The 21,655-nt window shown below is 46.1% G+C and overlaps 5 protein-coding genes across 5 annotated transcripts; 3 read left to right on the top strand and 2 right to left on the bottom strand.

The window, feature by feature from the left end:
- The first annotated feature begins 1,754 nt into the window (after positions 1 to 1,754).
- Positions 1,755 to 6,882, top strand: LOC120711046 (choline transporter protein 1-like). The gene is made up of 10 exons (XM_039996432.1): positions 1,755 to 2,050; positions 3,390 to 3,748; positions 3,853 to 3,998; positions 4,351 to 4,534; positions 4,665 to 4,738; positions 4,830 to 4,943; positions 5,127 to 5,483; positions 5,622 to 5,882; positions 6,015 to 6,242; positions 6,325 to 6,882. The coding sequence occupies exons 1-10, from the start codon at positions 1,848 to 1,850 to the stop codon at positions 6,514 to 6,516; spliced, it is 2,118 nt and encodes a 705-aa protein (XP_039852366.1). The 5' UTR covers positions 1,755 to 1,847; the 3' UTR covers positions 6,517 to 6,882.
- LOC120711047 lies at positions 6,829 to 7,699 on the bottom strand. The gene has a single exon (XM_039996434.1). The coding sequence runs from the start codon at positions 7,440 to 7,442 to the stop codon at positions 7,020 to 7,022; it is 423 nt and encodes a 140-aa protein (XP_039852368.1). The 5' UTR covers positions 7,443 to 7,699; the 3' UTR covers positions 6,829 to 7,019.
- A 552-nt stretch (positions 7,700 to 8,251) lies between these two features.
- Positions 8,252 to 9,808, top strand: LOC120711049 (high mobility group B protein 7-like). Its single transcript, XM_039996435.1, has 7 exons — positions 8,252 to 8,469; positions 8,553 to 8,635; positions 8,716 to 8,830; positions 8,936 to 8,993; positions 9,078 to 9,122; positions 9,200 to 9,268; positions 9,375 to 9,808. The coding sequence occupies exons 1-7, from the start codon at positions 8,369 to 8,371 to the stop codon at positions 9,558 to 9,560; spliced, it is 657 nt and encodes a 218-aa protein (XP_039852369.1). The 5' UTR covers positions 8,252 to 8,368; the 3' UTR covers positions 9,561 to 9,808.
- Positions 9,809 to 14,301: 4,493 nt separating this feature from the next.
- Positions 14,302 to 15,545, bottom strand: LOC120711050. Its single transcript, XM_039996436.1, has 3 exons — positions 14,713 to 15,545; positions 14,476 to 14,628; positions 14,302 to 14,368 (listed from the first exon to the last, which is right to left on the bottom strand). Exons 1-3 carry the CDS (start codon positions 15,359 to 15,361, stop codon positions 14,322 to 14,324), a joined length of 849 nt encoding a protein of 282 aa, XP_039852370.1. The 5' UTR covers positions 15,362 to 15,545; the 3' UTR covers positions 14,302 to 14,321.
- A 2,361-nt stretch (positions 15,546 to 17,906) lies between these two features.
- Positions 17,907 to 21,313, top strand: LOC120711051 (B3 domain-containing protein IDEF1-like). Its single transcript, XM_039996437.1, has 9 exons — positions 17,907 to 18,346; positions 18,802 to 19,104; positions 19,442 to 19,587; positions 19,680 to 19,799; positions 19,943 to 20,032; positions 20,133 to 20,233; positions 20,474 to 20,520; positions 20,629 to 20,705; positions 20,909 to 21,313. Exons 1-9 carry the CDS (start codon positions 18,187 to 18,189, stop codon positions 20,948 to 20,950), a joined length of 1,086 nt encoding a protein of 361 aa, XP_039852371.1. The 5' UTR covers positions 17,907 to 18,186; the 3' UTR covers positions 20,951 to 21,313.
- The last annotated feature ends 342 nt before the right edge of the window (positions 21,314 to 21,655 follow it).

Consider the following 21,655-nt stretch of genomic DNA (forward strand, 5'->3'; position numbering starts at 1 on the left):
CTACAGGAAGTTGGGGTTTTCTGCGCTGTTGGCTGAGGGAGGAGGGTGAATTTGTGGCGAAAGGAGTCGGTTCAGGGTGAGATTAAATAAGGAAAAAAATGGGAGATGAATCGGCACTTTCACATTGCACGAGGAGCCAGTTGCAGAGACGTTGCGTCTTCCATGGTAGTTACAATGCGTTTTAATGAGCATCAACGGGAAGATGAAGCGACGAAGTGGTTTTGGAATTATCATTGCCAAAATAAGGGGGCATGTGTTATCGCCATAAATTAACAGGTTAATTAATGGGCCGCGAGTGAGTTGGGCTTAATGAAGAAATTAAAGGAGGCTTACGAATCGGCTCCTGCGTGAGCGTTTGGGCCATGTGGGCCATGTATCTTTAGATTTAGTTCAGTTTGAGCTAGAGATAGAGTCCGATATGGACACGTTAGTTTAACTTGTTATCCAAGTCTTCGGACTATAAATATGTACTCTATGACATTTGTCAAGGAAGAACATCATCATGTTTTGCAAACAACAACTCTCGTCGCACCGCCACCCCTAATTCTAGGGTTTCGTCCAAGTAAGCGCCATGCTGCCCTGATCGCTTCTTGCGATCAGGGCAGCGTTGTTCTTGCTTTTATCTTGGTATTACTCGTACTGAAGCGTTTTTGATGGCGAGTAGTGCTAGTTATCCTGATTTTCGTAGCATGATTTTTAGTAGATTCATCGTGCTTTTGTTGCTTATCATCTACGAACATCATATCATCTCTGTGCGATCATGTTTTAATCTTATACTAATTCTAGTAGATCTAATCTGTTATGGTTAGTTCTTATACTTAAGAATTTGCGTAATATCTGCTAGTTTAGGCCTTGCAGACGGGTTGGACGATCCGGCAACGTATTAGATGCTTTGCCTTGATCTTAATAGGGATTGATCCGGGAATCGGCTTTCGCTTGTTCTTAGGCCTCTTTTCTAGTCAAGGTTACGATCTAGCAGTGACGCTTTTACGCTCGTTAGGCCTAACTACGTGTAGAATGTTCCGATCTAGCAGTGAAGCTTTTACCGTCGTGGATTAGATTAGCTAGATTTAATTGAACAAGTTTTTGCAGTTATTTGCTTTATCCATTACCATCTGGATATGCAGATCCAATCTGACACCGGGACTCGATCGGCTCTTTAAAGCCGATGCAAGAGTCGTCCCGGAGGGCCGACCACGGCTCGGACTAATGATTACACGTGTCTGTGCTTGTAGGCAAATTGTCAAAAACACGTTCGCACCCTTCTGATCGGGTATAGATCAGGTGGCACGCCCTGCATCTCCGGAAGCGACGGCGTGTGCCAGATTGCGGGCCGTTGACCGAGGGAGCAGTGCCTACCAGCGCCCCGGCGACCTCCCGGCTCTTCGTGTTGCCTGTCGCTACTCGCTGGTGGGTTTTGACCGACAACAGAATCCCACTTTGGTGAAGTAGTACAAAATTTTTAACTAAAAAGGATTAGAGGTGCAACTAAGGGATATTACTTTGCACCCCTAGTCATTACCATTAGCCTTCCTCTCCTGTTTTTCTTTTTTTTAAGATAAAGGGGAAAAAAAAGCAGCGCTGCAAACTTGCAAGGCGAGAAGTTTTTTTTTTTTTGAGGGCCTTGCAAGGCGAGAAGCTGAGCCAGTGAGCTGAGCACGAAAGCAACCACGGTCCACAGTGAGTGAAGCTCAAGAGTGACGTCACACCGCTCTCATTCTCTTCTCGCCTCGCCTCGCCTCGCCTCCACTCCACTCCACTCCACAGAAGGAAAGGACACCACCGACACCCACCCCAAAACCCCACCAAGAGAGAGAGAGAGAGAGAGAGAGAGGGAGAAAATCAGAATGGCGTTGGGGGGAGGCCCCCTCGGCGCCATCATCGGCCGCTACCCCTCCTTCGCCGCCGCTGACGACCAAGACCCCGGCGGGGGCGTCATTCGCCACGACCGCAAGTGCCGGGACTGGCCCTTCCTTCTCCTCTTCGCTGCCTTCTGGGTCGCCATGATTGTCAACTCCAGCTTCGGATTCAACCAGGGGAACCCACTCAGGTCGTTCCTCTTTCGCTTCTCCCCGTACAATGTTGTAGATCTATCCATCCATCCCCTTCCGTTCATTGACTCCTGCAGAGAGTAACTGGCTACCGGCTAGAACCAAGCTCAACAGAGACAGTCTCCTCCACGGTTCTCATTTTCTTTTCTTTTCCCATATCCCTGCTGAAATTGCCGCACCTGTTCGACGTTACTGCTACCACTTCAAGCGACGGCCAAAAAAAAAATTCTACAACTGCTGCTGTCACTAATTGTGCAGCTACTTTCTGTTTAACTGCATATTTTCAGTAAACAAAATACGTGTCTACACTATTTGCAGCTGATGCTTGTTTGTTGTACACCTAAAACGAGCTGCCAACAGTCGGTTGGGTGTTCTTGCTGTGCTCGACTCTCACCTAGAAGGGAACCGAAAAAAAAAGAGGAAAGACAGCATTTTTCGTGGTGACACCTCATAATCATGGGTCTCCTGTTGCTGCAAACTTTCCAGCGCTTTGCTTCTGCTAAGCAAACTGGCAGCCACCAACCAGCCACTAACTGGGAAATAAATAGGGATCGAGCTTTCGTCCTTTACACTCTCCTCCATTTAAATGCTCCACCTTATCAGTTTTACTCCCTGCGATCACCACTTCTATGATTGTATCCCCACCAAAATACTGGAATACTGGAACATGTTGCTGCTGCTTGAAGCCTTTGTCCCCATTCACGGAATGATGCTAGTACTAGTAAAGAGTGAAAAACGCCCAAATATTGTGGTCATGTCTCCTAAGTAAACTAGGCCCGCACATTTGCCCGGCTAGTATTGAAAATTCAAAGTTTGCATGTCGTTGTATCCTTACTATTTTTTAAAGATTATACTATTTGTTACCATACACCACCCTGTTCATTATCGTAAATTATGTCTTATTGCTGGTTAAACCAATTCAAATGTGATCTCCCTATAATAACAATTTGATTTGTTTAGCTGAATAATATTATGCATATAATTATTCTTATTTTTTTAAATTTTAACTGATTGTTGTTAGCTTTAGTTTTTATTAATAGTATATGTTTGTAACTGATACATAGCTAAATGGTATTTTATATTTAATTTTTCATAATGGTATTGGTGGGTGATTTTTAATTAGGCATAAGGGTATTTTAGGCTAATTTTTATTGTAATGGCAATGGTGGGTAATTTTTATTATTCTATTTTTTTCCAATTAACGTGAGAGTTTCTAGGCCTTAAGAGCGAACGTGGAGGCTCCGTTTGTTGGCCAAATAATAAGATAATAGATTTGTATCCTTATTCCCTCACTACAAAGGCGGCCATATAATTTTTTTTTCTTCATTGACTACATAGGCTGACATTTGGACTGGACTACAAAGGAAACATATGTGGCAGCAGGCATGCCGATCCAGATTTGCATGAGTTGGATGTTCGCTATTGGATGAACCCCAACCAGGTCTACCAAAGCGGGCTCAAAAGCAGTCACATCAATCTACCTGACGCTAAAGCCATCTGCCTTATGGAATGCCCACTTCCAGCAGAAGATGGTTTGAATTTTGTTTGCGATTATCCAGAAGGTGACATACGCCTCTCCGTCGATGATTGGATTGACAGGGACTATGATTACTTCGAGTTTCTCACACCAGATATGAGGAATAGTTCTCTTCAGCTGCAGGGTCCTTGTTACCCTGTCATCTTTCCAAGTGTAAATGGTAAGTCTCACATGAGTACCAACTATCAAGTCTTCGATTTTTAGTATAGAACTTTTAGGAAACAGAAATCGGGTCACTAACTTGATCTCTTTCTGTCATTTCAGTCTACTGGAGCTGCCAGTTTATTGCGCGGGCATCCAATGTCTCTTTGAAGCATTGGCAGCAGATGGGTGGTGTCAGCATCGACGAAAACATGCTAATAGACAAAACAATTCACAACGCAATCAACAGCAAATCTGCCGTCCTCAAGGTTAGTAATTCTTTTGGAACTACTTGCACTCTTGTCATTTTTTCCGATTGGTTCTCATTATCAATGAATGCATGCTGATTATTGCATATGTGCGCAACAAATTCTGTTTCAATAGTAAAGGCATGCACCCCCCTGAAAAATATGCTACACAATGCTTAGATGCCACTTAAATACTGAATTATCCAGACAAGAAGACGGTAGCAGCCACCTGTGATGTTATACATACCAAGGGCTGTTATTTATTAGATTTGATTTACAATAGGTGCACAAGCCAGCTTGTCTTCATGTAAATTATCTGAATTAAAAAATTATATTTCCTTTTCTAAACGAACGATATTTCCTCTTTTTGCAGAGATATGTTGCAGATATTGGAAAGTCCTGGCCTGTGTTACTCCTTTGCGGAGGATTTCTCCCTCTGGTTCTATCTGTGATCTGGTTACTGATGATTCGCTATTTTGTTGCTGGGATGCCTTGGATAACGGTGGTAGTCTTCAATGCCCTTGTAATATCTGTTACAATGTTCTTCTATATAAAAGGTAGGATACATCATACTTCTAATTGTAGAATGTCATATACACTTAGTAGCATAATACAATTATTATTGTTAAAGCACATAATCTTATACACGGCGTGATCTCACATCTTCTAACTATTTTATGTACGCAGCTGGTTGGATTGGCCATGATCCTTTAACTGTTGTTATTGGTGAAAGTGATCCTTATGTCAATATAGGTGGACGGGTATGTATCCTGCCACATGTTGGTGCCATTTTGTGCAATATCCTGCCAAGCTGCTCGTTATCTCATTATCTCATCATTCGTCTTTCATCAGGAGATAAATCATCTTCATGCCGCTTCTGTCTTGATGACAATAATAATGATACTTGCTTTCCTGACTTCAATAGCTATTGCCCGGCGCATACTGGTAGCTACATCTGTCCTGAAGGTATGTACTGTGCTAAATTCATTGGCTTCACATGTGGACCATTTCATTAAATAAGATTTCACTGGGGCTACAGCAAACATATGCTTAGCTGATAACATGATTTGTCCACTGTTAATGTGACACCATTTATAAGGTTTTTTCTGCTGTATTTTCAGAGCACTCATCTGGGTAATCTTTATGCAGGTTGCTGCAAAGGTCATTGGTGAAGTCCATGCACTTATTTCTTTTCCAGTTGTGCCATTCTTGATCCTGGCTATCTTCTATATATTCTGGTTTTTAGCAACGCTCCATCTTTTCAGTGCCGGTCAGGTTATACGAAATGATTGCAATACAGATTGCTGCTCGTATGATCTCAAGCTTGGCAAAGTAAATTGTGACAGCTGTTGTGGGTATAGTATTCGTTACACCCCACATATTGGCATTGCCATTCTTTTTCATTTTCTCGGCTGTTATTGGGCAACACAATTTTTAATCGGATGTTCTTCGACTATAATTGCTGGATCAGTTGCTTCGTACTACTGGGCACGTGGTGAAGTATCAGTAAGCATTTCAGAAACATCATCCTTGTTAAGAATTTCCACAATAAACTAGCTGCCACTTTTCTGGGGATTTTCATCTCCTTGACCAGGGAGGTATAATTTTCCTGTGACTGATGTTTGTTGTGACATTGTCATGCAGCATGATATCCCTTTTCGTACTGTGGTATCTTCCCTGAGGCGCACGATGCGCTATAGTCTTGGCTCTGTGGCTCTCGGCTCACTGATTGTGTCTATTGTTGAGTGGGTGCGATTTATACTCGAGACACTTCGCCGCAGGCTGAAGTTTGTCAATTCTGCCCATGACAGCTGGTTTCGGAAGACAGTGTCATCCTCATCTCAGTGCTGCTTAGGGTGCATTGATTGGACCCTGAAATCAGTGAATCGAAATGCTTACATCATGGTAAACATCAAAAATTCATTTCTAAACTACTTAATTTAACATGCATGTGTATTAGTATGATGAGAAATGCTTGCTATTCTAGTTGGGATTGACGACCCTGATACTCAAAATTCCTTAATACTACTGTTACAGATTGCCATCACAGGGAAAGGATTCTTCAAGGCTTCTGCGCTAGCAACTGGGTTGATCATGAAGAACGTGTTGCGCATTGGGAAAGTGAATGTGATTGGGGATGTGATTCTCATGTTGGGCAAGCTGTGTGTAAGCCTGCTGTCTGCGCTGTTTGCTTTCATCATGTTGGATAAGCACAAGTACAGATCTGGCCACAACAAGATATCATCGCCGCTGGTTCCTGTGTTGGTAAGTGGTCATCATCCAGCTTTGCAGGATGTGGTTGAGTAGCAATCTGCTGGGTGAAGAAGCTAATATGTTTGTTGAGCAGGTGTCGTGGGCGCTTGGTTATGTAGTCGCGAAGCTTTTCTTTGCGGTGGTGGAGATGTCGATCGACACCATAATCCTGTCATTCTGCCAGGACACTGAAGAGCACCAGGGGAACGCGCAGTATGCGCCCCCATTGCTGATGGAGACGCTGGACGAGGAGAGCGAGCTGCAAAGACTAACAGAGGGGCCATGAAGATGAAGCATTATTCATTCTCTCTTCTGAAGAAGAGTAGAATAGCAAACTGGATGCTGCATCTGTAACTTGCTTAGACCGTGCATGCATGCATGTCTTTGTTTATATAGTATATGGATTGCTGCTGGAGTGGATCGGAGGTGAAATTAGTTAGTTAAGGTGGTGATGGTGATGCATTCGTTGTTGTGCCTGTAGATGCGAATTCATGGGATCATAATCATGGATCCCAGTGACATGTGTCTTGGTGCGGATGCTTTCAGAAATTCAGGCAGCAGCAGTCATCCCATTCATACAAACTTGTTGCTTGCATGGTTTACAAACAATGCAATTATATCAATTAATCCAGCAGTGACAAAATTAATTGAAGGAGATTAAGGAGCAGCTGAGCTACATAATTAATGATCAGCTACGACTCCAGCTTATTCTTGGTCAATAAGGTATCTAATACATATATGTATATTATATAGTCTGATGATGAGGCAAGAAGGAAAGAAGGTAGGTAGCTAGGTGCAGATGGGGAGACCGCCGGTGCAGGAGCGGGAGCACTTGGCGGCGCATTTCTTGTGCGCGGCCATGGTGCATTTCTTGGCGCACACCAGGCGCTTGAGGTGGCAGTCCTTACTCGTCACGCATTTGTTCTTGGCCTTTTCCTTGTCCTTGCTGCCGCTGTTGTTGTTGTCCCCCTTGCCCCCCTCCTTCTCTCCTCCCGCTCCCGGAGTGGGTGACGACGGCGGCGAGGAGGGTCCGGTGCCGGTGCTGGTGCTGGTGGCGACGACGACGTCCTCCTCCTGCGTCCGCGCGACGGCCTTGATACTCTTCCCCTCCACCTCGGGCGCCGCCGATGCTGCTCCGCCGGCAGCCACGAGGATGAGGAGCAGCAAGGTGGCGGCCCCAGCGAGCCGGCAACGGGAGCGAGCCATCATCATCGGTGGTGTATCTCTATAGCTAGCACAACAGATCAGCTGCACCTAGCTAGCTAGCTAGTTGTATATATAGATACTCCTATCCTATTAAAGAGGGAGGAGGAGGAGGAGGAGAAGAGAAGAGCCATGGATGGAGCGTGCTGCAACTACTCGAGTCATCAATCCGATCCGATCCGGCCATGCCGTGTTGTATTGTATACATGTTGTGGTTTGGTGAGCAATGGCAGGGGCATGAGTACGTAGCACATTTTGCAAGGTTTAACAAGTGTCTACTAGTAACCTGTCATTGTTTTGATCATAAACATTAAAATGCTACATTCTAGATTTTTCCTGATGTTAGATTTTGCTCACTCACTCAAAACGTAGAGAAATGAAAAGTCCCCCCTTCAACAATTAAATAGCCAGTTGCCAAAGATACCAGGCAGCAGGCTTGGTAGAAAAATAGATTAGAAGAGTCTATCTAGCACTAGTTTTTTTTTCGAAAACCAAACCAGGTTATAATAAATTAAATAGCCAGGCGCCTTGCCTTGCCTCCGAACTGCCAAGCAGCAGAGGGAGGACGCGGGAAGGGAAGCAGGATTTGGCGCCAACCAAGGAAGAATCTGGGCCGTCCGCTTCCGCTCGCAGGCAGTCGGAGGGCCCAGATGAGATGAAACCCAAATCCTCCCGCGCGCGCAGGCGCAGCTTTTCATTTCCTTGCTCCGGTTGCCCCCCGCCTCAATCCCCAATCCTCCCTCCCTCCCCAAAACCGAATTGAGTTTTCATTTGGATTTGCCGCCGCCGCCGCCAATTTGGATCCCGCCTCCTCTATTAATCTCCCTCCCTCCGGATCCGATCGAGCGAGTCGCATCCCATTCCCCTTCCCAGCCACAGACCTCTCCTCTCTCCATCCTCCAATCTCCAAGCAGCAGCAGCAGCAGATCCCATCCATGGCGGGGGGCAAGTCCACCGGCAACGCCGCGCGCACCAGGAAGCGCGTCGAGGCCACCGTCCTCAAGCGCTCCAGGGACGGCAGCGCATTCACCAGATGGTACGTGCTCCTCCCTCGGTCCCTCCTCCGTTTATGTAATTTAATCTCAACTGACGCCCTCCAACCAATGAACCAAATCCCAGCGAGGCCTGCAACAAGGACGTCCCCGTCGTCCTCATCGACATGCACAGCTGCAGCCTCGACGCCAAGATCAGGATGACGCTCGGTCAGTCACCAGCCTCCCTCTTGCTTTCTTCACTCCATTCCTACCCTGGCTGGTTCAGATTTTCGATTCTTCTTCCTCAGAGGCGCAGGTGGTCGAGAGGACCGTCGAGGTCACCAAGCCCGACCGCAAGAAGCCCTCCAAGACCGCCAAGGACCCCAAGCGCAAGCGCACGCCCACCGCCTTCTTCCTCTTCATGTATGTATGCCTGCCTGTCGCTCGTGTCATGGACTGCTCATCGAACTAGTCATTCGCAGCAATCCCTTATGTGTGACTCATGTGTTGCTTTCCATTCCATTCCAGGGCCGACTTCAGGAAGGAGTTCAAGGCCCCCCATCCTGACAACAAGAATGTCGCCACCGTACGTGCCTCTTCGTCACTCATGTGCTTGCCATTCCCTTGTATGGCTCAAATCTAACACTGCTTAAATGAATGCTGCGTGCAGGTTGCAAAGGAAGGAGGGGAGAAGTGGAACTCCATGACCGACCAAGTCAGTACAACTCTGGTCCTTTGCGTTTCTTTACTTCAACTCTTGCTCATCATCTTTTTCTGTTTCTCGTTTATCAGGAGAAGAAGCCCTACATGGACAAGGCTGCCGAGCTCAAGGCTCTTGCTGAGAATGGCGAGGGCAGTGGTGTAAGTCCCTGCTCTGCTGCTGGACAATGTGTTCCTGCTTGCTTTGTTAGTACATACTGTGACATACAGCAGCTTAAATGATAGATCTGATCGATTTATGATGCAGGAGAACAATGTCGCTGGTGCCGAGAACGAGAAAGCCAAGGCAGATGAGGAGGGGGACCAGGAGGTGGATCAGCCACCGCCCAAGAGGCGCCGCCGCCGCAAGGTCGCTGATGATGAGGATGAGGAGGACGAGGCGGGTGGCCAGGGAGACGATGATGAGAAGAACGAGCTGGATGATGACATGTAGATGGAAGAGCAGAGCGACCTGCTCTTTTATTTATGTAAATGGCGGGCAGATGTGCTAGATCGTGGCTTGTTTGATTCGAGAGCTGGATTGTAGTCGTAGCACGCCATCACTGTAGCTATTCACTACTAGTGATGAAGATGGCATTTTCGTTTTGGTAGCTTGCAGTCGGTGCTACCTGTGGCGGCAGTGCTAGCTAAATGTTGTTGGCACATGAATGAATATCTATCTATCTATCTGTTCAGATCCCATTCACGGCTTGGCTGAGATTGTGACTGATCGTGGCAGATTGCATGCTGCTTTGGTTATGAATACAAATGCAGAATGCACTCACAGCGAACCAAAGATTTCTTTAAGTACAAACATTCCCTGCCTGCCTCTCAGAACATCCATTGGTATTAATTGCCGGTGTCTCTTGTTGCTCATTCCACTGGGCTGGGCATGGGCAACACCAACAGGCCCGGCCATAGAAAGAAGGAAGGTTGACAGGACCACCAGCAGATAGAAAGAAGATGATGATGTTGGGGATTTTTTTTTGAAAAAAAAAATTGGTTTCCCTGCCCTGTATAATTATTATGGAAACAAAAACAATGGAAGCATGCATTTTGATTATTTTTGTTCCTACTGTTTATACCTTGTATGTTACTAGTAATGATAACAGTAGGGATGAATGGCCTGTAAACAAAACAAGTGGTAACAACAATTCTGGAAATGCCTGCCTAATGATAGGATAGCAAATCTGAATTCTATTTACTACTCCCAGATTGTAGTAGATAGTGATAGATTCTAATCTTTTCTGTTTCTAAACTAGGATCACATCTAGTGTACGAATCGAGTACTGGGGTACAAGTTCTAGGTATAATATCAAGTGATTCATTCTAGACCTAGTACAAGAGAGAGACAGAGAAAGAGAGATAGGTGGATGAGAGACACAGACCATCCGTGGGAGTGGATGCAGAGGAGCCATTGCCGGTGGGCGGCATCGCGTCGATGGAGCCGAGGATGGAGGCGAGGAAGTCCGGCTCTTCGAGGCGCTGATCCGGCGGCGGCAGTGGACGACGCAAGTCCCGGCGTCCTTCAGGCCTCCACCGGCACTGGCCGATGACGGAGTTGGCGGAAGAGGACGTCGTGGTTGCGGTGGCGGAGCTTCCCGTCGGCCTCGCGCTAACCCTAGATCGGTAGGGACTGTGGGAGAGGGTTGTGGCGGCGGTGAACTTGGAATACCGGGCCCCGGGCCCTCTCCCTATTCTTTATAGTGCGGGCCACGGGGGCCCACCAGCCATGTTTGGCTGAACGCCCCCGATCAGGGCGCAAATCAAGGGATTGGCCAGATCTTTGGATCTGGCCGTTGGAGATCAATTCCAACATTCTCCCCATTGATCTCTCATTATTCTTATTCTTGTTCTGTATCTGAGTTTATCCATCCCATCGCAGATCAGTGTATAGGGCGTGCCTCGTCATGACAATTATTACTGTCAGATTAACAGCCACAATCACCTTTCCGGTTTGAAACAGATTCTTATTCTAGGGTCCTCTTTGTCCAGGAATCATAGGCTTTCCCTTAAACCCATGCCGGCTAAGTGTTCTCTGAACACATTGGGTGGTAGGCCTTTTGTGAGCGGATCCGCAAACATCTTGTTCGTTCTGATATGTTCTAGACAAATAGTTTGATCCTGGACTTGCTCCTTAACAACATAAAACTTGATGTCGATGTGTTTGGCAGCACCACTCGACTTGTTGTTATGAGCATAGAATACTGCTGGCTCGTTGTCGCAGTATAATTTCAGTGGTTTTTCTATGCTGTCGACCACTTTCAATCCGGGTACGAATTTCTTTAGCCATGTGACCTGCCCCGAGGCCTCATAACATGCCACAAATTCAGCATACATCGTGGAGGATGCTGTAACTGACTGTTTGGAGCTTTTCCACGATATTGCTCCTTTTGCAAGAGTGAAGATATATCCAGATGTGGACTTTCTATCATCTGCATCTCCTGCAAAATCTGAATCTGAATACCCTTCTATTTTCAAAGTTTCTGATTTTCTATATATTAGCATGAGGCCAGTTGTGCCCCTCACATAGCATAAAGCTTTCTTTACCATTTTCCAGTGCTCTATGCTTGGATTACTCTGGTATCTGCCAAGTACCCCGGTAACGAAACTTAAGTCAGGGCGTGTGCACACTTGTGCATACTGTAAACTTCCGACAGCTGAAGCATAAGACACTGTCTTCATTTGCTCGAGTTCATATTGGTTCTTGGGACACTGATGTTTCCCGAAACTGTCACCCTTGACTATTGGAGCAGGTGTGGGCTTGCTCGCATGCATACCGTATTTCTTTAATATTTTTTCTAAGTATGCTTTCTGTGATAATCCTAAAACCCCTCTTCTTCTATCTCGGTGAATCTCAATTCCTAAGACGAACGAAGCTTCACCAAGATCTTTCATATCAAATTTCGAGGACAAGAATTTCTTTGTCTCCAGTAGTAGATTAACATCACTGCTAGCTAGCAGAATTTCATCCACATACAAGATGAGGAAAATAAATTTTCCGTTCTTGAACTTCGCATAAATACAATTGTCCTCTTCATTTTCTTTAAATCCAAACTTTCTAATTGTTTCATCAAATTTCAAGTACCACTGCCTCGAGGCTTGCTTCAAGCCATAAATCGATTTTCTCAAGCGGCAACCTAAATTTTCTTTGCTTTCCATGACAAAACCTTTGGGCTGTGCCATGTAGACATCTTCATACAAATCCCCATTTAGGAATGCCGTCTTTACATCCATCTGATGTAATTCTAAATCATAATGTGCCACTAAGGCCATTATTATTCTGAAAGAGTCTTTACATGAGACCGGAGAGAAGGTCTCATTGTAATCTATTCCTTCTCTTTGCGTGAAGCCTTTTGCCACGAGCCGCGCTTTATATCTTTCTATGTTCCCTTTGGAGTCACATTTTGTTTTGTAGACCCACTTGCAGCCTACTGTTTTGGCTCCTTTGGGAATTTCTTCTAAGTCCCAAACTTTATTGGTATTCATGGATCTCATTTCATCTTCCATGGCTGCAAACCATTTGGATGAATTGGCGCTTTTCATGGCTTCTTCAAAAGAGGTGGGATCACCCTCATTCTGTATTTCTTCACTATGATAGACTTCATAGTCTTTAGAAATAGCTGGTTTTCTAGTTCTTTGTGACCTTCTCGGGGCCACTGCGACTGGTATTTCTTGCACAGGAGGCTGTTGTTGCTCCCCCTCATCCATGGCAACGGGTTCTATTTGGTCCTGAGGAACAGGGTCCTCATTTCCATTTGATGCCACGCTAGGAGGACCAACAACAGGTGGTGGCATCGCAGTTTCCTGCACTGCAATGTCAGGTGGACTGACAACAGGTGTTGGCACTGCAGTTTCCTGCTCTATTGGTGCCACAACCACAGGTAACGAGAAATATGGCTCTTGAATCATCGGAGTGGGAACGTATACCCGCTTCTCCTCAAGGTCGATTTTTCTGGCTACTATGCTCCCCCTGATCATCTGATCTTCTGAGAAGGTAGCGTGTCTTGTTTCTACAAACTTTGTGTGTCTGTCGGGACAATAAAAGCGATATCCCTTAGACTTTTCTAGATAGCCAATAAAATGGCAACTGACTGTCTTGGGATCTAGCTTCCCAATGTTCGGATTAAACACTTTGGCCTCAGCTAGACAGCCCCATACGCGAAAATGATTAAGCGAGGGTTCTCTTCCTGTCCATAGTTCATACGGTGTTTTCGGCACCGATTTACTTGGCACCCGATTAAGAATGTAAATGGCGGTTTTTAACGCTTCCATCCACAAATTAATCGGTAACATGGAGTAGCTCATCATACTTCTGACCATATCCATCAGGGTACGGTTTCTTCTTTTTGCTACTCCGTTCTGCTGAGGCTCGCCCGGTGTAGAATACTGGGCAACTATGCCATTTTCTATAAGGAACCTTGCAAAAGGTCCTGGAACTTGGCCATAGGGGGTGTGTCGACCGTAGTACTCTCCCCCACGGTCGGATCTGACTATCTTAATCTTTAAATCATGTTGGTTTTCTACTTCTGCTTTTGAATATCTTGAATTTATCCAATGCTTCTGATCGTTCTTTAATTGGATAAATGTAGCCATAACGCGAGTAATCGTCTGTAAATGTTATGAAAGAAACATAACCATCTACAGAAGTGACAGGGAATGGTCCACATATATCTGTGTGAATTATTTCTAGAATTCCCGCACTTCGTTTGGCACCTTTCTTTATGTTCTTAGCGAATTTTCCTTTAATGCAATCAATACATTGTTCTAAATCTGAAAATTCTAACGGTGGAAGAATTGATGCTGTCACTAAGCGCTCTATTCCCCCCCTCGAAATATGGCCTAAACGAAACGACAGTGCCATAATTTCGACGAAATTGCATCAATTCGTTTGCGTTTCTTAGTAACATTCTCATATGAGGAGGCATTTTTATTCTCAGAACATACTGCATTCACATTCTCAGATAATGAAAGCAAATATAATTTGTCTTGTCGGAAGGCAAGACCAACACATTCTGAATTAACTTGTATCTTACACTTGCCATCACCAAAATGACAAGCAATAGCGTAATCATCTAATTTAGACACACTTATTAAGTTTCGTTGCAAAGACAGTACATAAAGAACATCTCTCAAACAAAGTACAAAGCCACTATGTAATTCTAAATGAAATTCTGCAATGGCTTCGACTTCAGCTTCTACACTGTTTGCAACTTTAATTCTTCTTGCGCCTCTTGGCAGGGTCCTCCTCATACTTGATCCCTGTAAAGAATTAGCAACATGAGTAGTTGCACCAGAATCAATCCACCAAGTGGATTTGTCATAACTTAAATACAGGGATTCATCTACAAAAGTAATGGTGTCCTCACCCTTTCTTAACAACTCTTTCAGGAATTCTGGGCAGTCCCTCTTGTAGTGCCCTCTCTTTTTGCACTTCAGGCACTGGTCTTGTTCAACTGGAAAATTTTCCCAGTCTTTCTGTGGAGGTGGTCTGGAAGGACCACTCTCATGCTGATTCTTGCCTGGTGGGAAAGGTCTCTTGTTATTCTGGAAGTTCTTATTCTGAAAATTCTTTTTCTTGTGTTGAACTTGAAAAGCAAGCTCACCACCATTGGAGTTCTTAAGGCGATCTTCTTCTTGAACACACATGCCAATCAGCTTGTCAATACCCCAATCTTCTGGAAAAGCGTTATAGTTGACATGAAATGCCTCAAACGCCTTTGGTAGGGACTTGAAGACCAGCTGAACAATGAACTTTTCTGGCAAAGGCATGTCCATTGTCTTAAGCTTGTTGGCCATGTGGCTCATTTCTAAGATATGTTCTCTGATGCCACCGCCAGTGTATTTCTTGGTGATAAGCTGCTCAGCAAGAATGGCAGCATAAGCCTTGGAAGAACCAGTAAACTGACTCTTCACCTTTGCTAAATATTCTGAAGCGGTGTCACAATCTGGGATCGCCATCTTGATGGCATCTGAAGTGGAACCCTTCATGACCATAAGACACTTGCGGTTGGAATCATTCCAACGTGTCTTGTCAGCATCATATCTGGTCATAGCAGAGTCATAATTCTTCTCTCGGATAGCCCAAGCAGCAACTTCTTCATTCTGTGCCCTTACGGGCTTTTCTGGTTCTTGTGGAGCTGGCGTTGTGATGGCCAAATCTATATTGGCCATCGCAAGAGCTATCTCCAATTTCTGGTACCATTTCCCATAGTTGTTGCCATCCAGTTCAGGAATGGCATTCACATAAGTCATAGCATTGGAGCCTGAAATTTGAATTCAAAATTTGTGAGGACAACAATAAATGCATGTATCAATTTAACGTTGGTCAAAATTAAAACATGCAATAATCTGTACATTAAATCTAAATCACCGTTGGGCAGAAAAAGATATAATGTATACAAAATTCTGAACAAAATTATAATATTGCAATATCAACTTTGGTCAGAAATTAGAACATTATAATATACTGAAAATTCTGAGAAATAAATTCTATAGGCCTATATATCAATTATCTCGTTGGTTCAAATTAACATAGAGACAAAATAAATTCTTTGCAGCGGAAACATGTAAAATTCTAAATATTCAGAAGCATAATTCTTGTAAATTTCTGCTCTAAAAATAATACACGTTGGCGCATTTATTTACAGAGATCAAATTCTAAGCAAATTCATTCAAATTCATATTCAAAATGCTTCTGAAATAAAAGAAAAAGCGAATTCTGGAAATGTTCATGCGGCCCCAGACGGAAAAACGGCCCACGGCCCGTTTCCGCGCGGCCGCTCCCCCGCGCCTGGGCCCGCAGCCCAGCAGCCGACGGCCGGGCCGCCGAAACGGCTGGGAAACGCCCTCTTGGGCTGCTTCTGGCCTGCTTGGCCGGCGACCGCCCCCAGACCGTCGGATCAAATCCGACGGCTGGGAAACGCCCTCAGCGGAACAAAAGGCCGCGGCCGGCCGGATCTCCCGGAAACCCTAGCGCCATTCTATTCCTTCCCCCCGTTTCTCACGCCCGAGCAAGCGAGCGGCGGCCATGGCGGCCCGGGGAAGTCGGCAGCACGGCGGCGCCCCCCGCCGGTCCCCTCGCCGGCGCGCGCGCTCAATCGAGTGGGAGCACGCCGCCGTCGAGCGGACTGGTGGTGGTGCACGGGCCGTGTGCCGGTTCTGCTTGGCGGACGCGGCCCCGCGCGCGGATGCGCGGCGTCGAGCGGCGGCGGCCGGTTCTGCACCTTACGCGGGCGAGCCGACGGCGGCCGAGGAGGTAAGTCCCCCCCCCCGGTCGGGTTCTTGATTCTGCAGGTGAGTTTTTCTTGGGTCTAGGGTTAGGGTTCTACTGTTCTTGTTCGATTCGAGATCGAAACTCGATTTCTTTCATCTCCTTCTACTTTCTGAGCATAGATCTGAGTAAAACGAAACCCAAAAACCTCGATCTACAACTAGATCGGCGAATGATACCAATGATAGATTCTAATCTTCTCTGTTTCTAGACTAGGATCACATCTAGTGTACGAATCGAGTACTGGGGTACAAGTTCTAGGTATAATATCAAGTGATTCATTCTAGGTCTAGTACAAGAGAGAGACAGAGAAAGAGAGATAGGTGGATGAGAGACACAGACCATCCATGAGAGTGGATGCAGAGGAGCCATTGCCGGTGGGCGCCATTGCGTCGATGGAGCCGAGGATGGAGGTGAGGAAGTCCAGCTCTTCGAGGCGCTGATCCGGCGGCGGCAGTGGACGACGCAAGTCCCGGCGTCCTTCAGGCCTCCACCGGCACTGGCCGATGACGGGGTTGGCGGAAGAGGACGTCGTGGTTGCGGTGGCGGAGCTTCCCGTCGGCCTCGCGCTAACCCTAGATCGGTAGGGACTGTGGGAGAGGGTTGTGGCGGCGGTGAACTTGGAATACCGTGCCCCGGGCCCTCTCCCTATTCTTTATAGCGCGGGCGACGGGGGCCCACCAGCCATGTTTGGCTGAACGCCCCCGATCAGGGCGCAAATCAAGGGATTGGCCAGATCTTTGGATCTGGCCGTTGGAGATCAATTCCAACAGATAGTGCTAGGAAGAATATTCAGATAGTGCTAGGAATTGGGGGGAGAAATCAAGTGCTGAGGATTGATGATTGGCTTTCTCTTGTGATGGTGAAAAAAGTGCTTGTGTAATTTGTGTTTGTATTTGCCTTGTAGTATGTAGAGAAATACGGGGAAAGGCAGGACCACCCGCGGGCTGTGAGGTCCTGCTGCTGCACGAGCGCTGCAGCACAGCAGGTGCGTGCGGCCGGCGTGGTGGGGAGCAGGGTTAACGAAAGCGGTGGGAAACCGGTCCGGTCAATTACCGTTTGGGCCGGTATCAAACCGGCCCAAATTTAAAATTTAAATTTGAATTTAAAAAAATAAAAATTCCCAAACCGATTATATTGACCGGTAAACCGGTTAAACCAGTCTACCGGCCCCAATTCAAAATTCAAAAAAATAAAAAAATTCTCAAACCGATCATCCCGGCCGGTAAACCGGTCAAACCGGCCGGTATACCGGTCAGAACCGGTTGCACATGCGATTTTGAATTTGGATTTGAATTCAACCGGTTTCTACCGGTTTCCGGTCAAACCGGTCCGGTAAACCGCTACCGGAACCGGCCGGTATACCGATCAGAACCGGTTGCACATGCGATTTTGAATTTAGATTTGAATTCAACCGGTTTCTACCGGTTTCCGGTCAAACTGATCCGGTAAACCGCTACTGGAGGGCGGCGGTTTGACCGGACCGATCGGATTTAGAAACCCTGGTGGGGAGGGAGAAGAGAGAGAGAGGGAGAGGGCCCTGCCTTCCTTCCGAAACAACACGGAGGGGGAGGGGTGGGAGCCCAAGCAAATCCCCCCACCGTGGGCGTAGGAAGAGAGGAGAGGAGAGGAGAGGAACCATCCCAAAACCAAGAGCAGGCAGCAGCTCGTTCATCTCGTGACTGCTGGCCTGCCGCCTCAGCGACCACATCCATCCATTCCCCCATCCACCAAGCCATTTCCTTCCCCACCCTCGCCCGCGGCGGCGGCGGCTCCCCCCTTCGAGTTCGGCCGACGCATCGCAGGAATGGGGCAGATGGGGGGTCCCGACGGCGACGGACGCGGCGGCGCCCACCCCCACCACCAGTACCAGGCGCTCCTCGCCGCGGTGCAGAACCCCGCCCAGGGCCTGCACCACTTTCCCCTCCCCTTCCACGTCCCGCTACACCAAGGACCACCCGCCGCCGGTAAGTCTCTCCTTCTCTTCTTATTCCTTCCCAACCGGATGCCGGATGGGGATGGGATGGATTAGAAAAAGGATTAGGGCACCAATTCCGCGGGCTACATACTTAACTTAGTACTGCTGCTCACAGGATCTCTCTTCGCTGCATTCTATCTATCTAGTACACCACCAAAATATACACTATCATTATTTATTTATTCATTCAACCCTGGGAGGGAGGACAACCGATTATTATTGTATCGTATTGTATTGGCTTGTAGTACTCCGAAATGAACCTGCCAACTCACCCCTAGCACTAGCACTAGCAGAATAGCAGCAAGCAAACAAATTCCAAGCCTGCTCCACTGAATTCATTCCATGGCTTGCTCAATCTACTATGTAAATGTATTGTGTACCTGCCTGCCTGCCTTCAGCATGCTTCTTATTACTACTTTCTCACCCCTATCTATGTATTTGCAGGGCCAGGGCCAGCAGCTGATACAGCCGCCTCCACGCACAATGCTGCTCCCCACTCTCAGCACCCAAGAGGGCTTGCCGACTGGAGCGATTCCAGCAGCAGTGCCTTCGCGTCTGTTTCCGCGCAGCCAGCCCCTGCTACCACCAACGCACCACCCGTCCCTTACAACCTCTCCCAGTCTTACGCGCTATGGTCCCATTACATGCTTAACAAGAACGCCGTGCCCTACTCTTCTTATCCTGCACCACATGAGGAGAACCCCCACCCACTGCGCCATACTCACATCCCACCGCACAAGGATCCAGGTATGCAATCCTTTCATATTCGGGAACAAACAAACAAAGCCAGACCAGCCATATACTTTCATTCCTTTCAACATCACACACATAGATAATTAGGTTTAGCTCGCTGCAGTTACTGATTCTGTTTTTTGCCCCCTTTCTTCTGTTTATTTATTATTATGTCATGTCCTTCTAACTATCACAAGCATGTAGGCTGGAACTTTAGTTCTATACCATTATATTATTGTCTGTGGTTGTACGATAGATACATGTATCGGAACCAAAATAGTCAGCATATCCGAATTATTACCCTCTAGTGCTGAACCAATCTGACACTCTTTCATGATGCCACCTCAACTAGGTTCTACATATTCTATGGAAACAGCAGGTTCTGCATCCAGCCTTGGGTTTGACTCTTTCACTACAATGTCCCTTGGACCAAACATATGCGCCCACATGTCTGCCATGGAAGCATCTCTACCTGCCAAAGAAGCTGAGAATTCAGAGGTAACGATATCAATCTTCGTGGTTATGACAAATTTCATTATTTTCATGACCCTGCCTGATTTTTTACTGCTGCTCTGATGCTTGACACGCAGGATTTGCCTACAGTGGTTAGAAACAGTGACGAAATGGACACTATAAACAGTGAGGAAGTCCATCATGACACAGCTGCCACTATCCCTGAGTCGAAGCCTAGTCATGAAAGCTGCACCACGGTGCGTGACGTGATATGTATTCTTCTCCTGCGACGAATCTGCATTTGGTATGTAATGTTACCATAAAAGAATACTTGTCCCGCAATTGACGAGTTATTTTCCTTCTTGTGCCACTGTGCGCATGGGGCACATATGCCTTTCAGAAGTTCAACTCTGGAGAGTACCAAGTCGTTTTGCGCAAAGAGTTGACAAAGAGCGATGTTGCAAATGTCGGGCGAATTGTGCTTCCCAAGGTATATTCTGTCCGCTTTAAATTATCTGTCCTTTGTATTCTGGGAGAATTATGGCACTGTCAACTATGCCGCATGATGTAACTGTCTTAATCTTTTGCAGAAGGATGCTGAGGCTAGTCTTCCACCATTGGTGCAAGGTGATCCTCTGATACTGCAGATGGATGACATGGTGCTTCCTGTCACATGGAAATTTAAGTATAGGTATGATATCTTTTAGATGCTGCATCTTACCCAGACATCATAACTTCTTTCCTGAAAAAGACTGGGAAGTTGAAGGCATCGTATAAATCGGTTCATGTTATTAAATTTGGAGGTCAGGAAAAGCAGTTGGCACAGAGTTCTGGGTTCATTGCATCATAATAGGCACAGTATGCAAAAACTGATGCACCTTCGTGTCGCTAAATTCAAATGCACCCTGATACTTACTCTATGTCATTCCAGATTCTGGCCAAACAACAAAAGCAGAATGTATATTCTGGAAGCTGCAGGTATGCTTCACAGCTTTAGTGTGGAATTTGGATACTGTTTCAAATGCTTTGTGGACTACTGGCAATCCAGAAATTGATAGATTGAACCATTTCAATTCTCTTTGTCAGGTGAATTTGTGAAGACACATGGTCTCCAGGCAGGGGATGCGCTCATTATCTACAAGAACTCCGTGCCCGGCAAATTTGTATGCAAATTCTTAGCCCCTGTGTTCATATAGCAATCATAACCTTAAATTCAGTTATTGTGTGTGATATGGCTCACTAAAATATGTAAAGCTAGAACAAAATTTCTGGTTGCATAAACCTATGCTCATGAGGTACATAGATTAAATAGCCACTTTGATATATTTTCTTGATGTCTCATTTTCACCTTTGTGTTTGTGTAAAGATTATCCGTGCGGAGAAGGCCATTCAGCAGACAAACCCCTAAACCCAACTTGATGATGTGGGTGTAGCAGCGCCAAAAATGGCTTTTGAGGATATGAATTCACCATAAGTTCAGAACTGAAGGCATTATCAACTTTCATGACTGGGTTACCATCACAAGATGATTAGTCTAACTTGTTGATTCCTGGTGGATGGAGACGAGAAATTTTGGGAGAACATTGGAAGTGCTGCCAATGAGCCTACATCTGAGCAGGACAAGTAGTTTGCAAAAAAAAAATTTCCCTTCTAATTCGGTTGTATTTGGATGCTCGAGTTCTGCATTGCATTCTGAACAACATTCGCAGTTCTTTTTTCTTGTAAATATTTTGAACCTATAAGATAAAGGAAGTGGTCTGGAACTTGCATATTCTGGTGCAAATCCTCTAAGGCATTGCATTAGCCAAATATGGATTCCACTTCCACAGACAGTACACGGATCCAAACATAAACAAAAAAAAACAATGAAGGTTACCATAGAAGGAAAGTAAAAACACACCGGTCAAGATACTGTTTGGTTCACACACTGGTACCACTGTTTGGTTCACACACTGGTACCGTAAACGGTATGGAAAATGGATTGCAGGGTGATTGGTGGAGGGATCACTGATCCCCTGCTTTGTTTGGTTGCACAAGACGTAACGGTATTGATTTAATCCCCTAGTTTGTTTGGTTGCACAAGACGTAACGGTATTGATTAACAGAGCAGTGT

The sequence above is a fragment of the Panicum virgatum genome, chromosome 6K (assembly GCF_016808335.1).
Source record: "Panicum virgatum strain AP13 chromosome 6K, P.virgatum_v5, whole genome shotgun sequence".
Lineage (NCBI taxonomy): Eukaryota > Viridiplantae > Streptophyta > Magnoliopsida > Poales > Poaceae > Panicum > Panicum virgatum.

Coding starts and splice junctions, on each gene's coding strand:
- LOC120711046 (XM_039996432.1), top strand. CDS start 1,848: ATGGCGTTGGGGGGAGGCCCCCTCGGCGCCATCATCGGCCGCTACCCC. Junction 2,051..3,389: donor AACCAGGGGAACCCACTCAG/GTCGTTCCTCTT, acceptor TTGACTACATAG/GCTGACATTTGGACTGGACT. Junction 3,999..4,350: donor GCAAATCTGCCGTCCTCAAG/GTTAGTAATTCT, acceptor CTCTTTTTGCAG/AGATATGTTGCAGATATTGG.
- LOC120711047 (XM_039996434.1), bottom strand. CDS start 7,442: ATGATGATGGCTCGCTCCCGTTGCCGGCTCGCTGGGGCCGCCACCTTG.
- LOC120711049 (XM_039996435.1), top strand. CDS start 8,369: ATGGCGGGGGGCAAGTCCACCGGCAACGCCGCGCGCACCAGGAAGCGC. Junction 8,636..8,715: donor CAAGATCAGGATGACGCTCG/GTCAGTCACCAG, acceptor CTTCTTCCTCAG/AGGCGCAGGTGGTCGAGAGG. Junction 9,123..9,199: donor GGAACTCCATGACCGACCAA/GTCAGTACAACT, acceptor CTCGTTTATCAG/GAGAAGAAGCCCTACATGGA.
- LOC120711050 (XM_039996436.1), bottom strand. CDS start 15,361: ATGACTTATGTGAATGCCATTCCTGAACTGGATGGCAACAACTATGGG. Junction 14,629..14,712: donor CCTTAAGAACTCCAATGGTG/GTGAGCTTGCTT, acceptor CTTTCCCACCAG/GCAAGAATCAGCATGAGAGT. Junction 14,369..14,475: donor GAAAGAGTTGTTAAGAAAGG/GTGAGGACACCA, acceptor AATTCTTTACAG/GGATCAAGTATGAGGAGGAC.
- LOC120711051 (XM_039996437.1), top strand. CDS start 18,187: ATGGGGCAGATGGGGGGTCCCGACGGCGACGGACGCGGCGGCGCCCAC. Junction 19,105..19,441: donor CCCACCGCACAAGGATCCAG/GTATGCAATCCT, acceptor CACCTCAACTAG/GTTCTACATATTCTATGGAA. Junction 20,033..20,132: donor GGCGAATTGTGCTTCCCAAG/GTATATTCTGTC, acceptor AATCTTTTGCAG/AAGGATGCTGAGGCTAGTCT.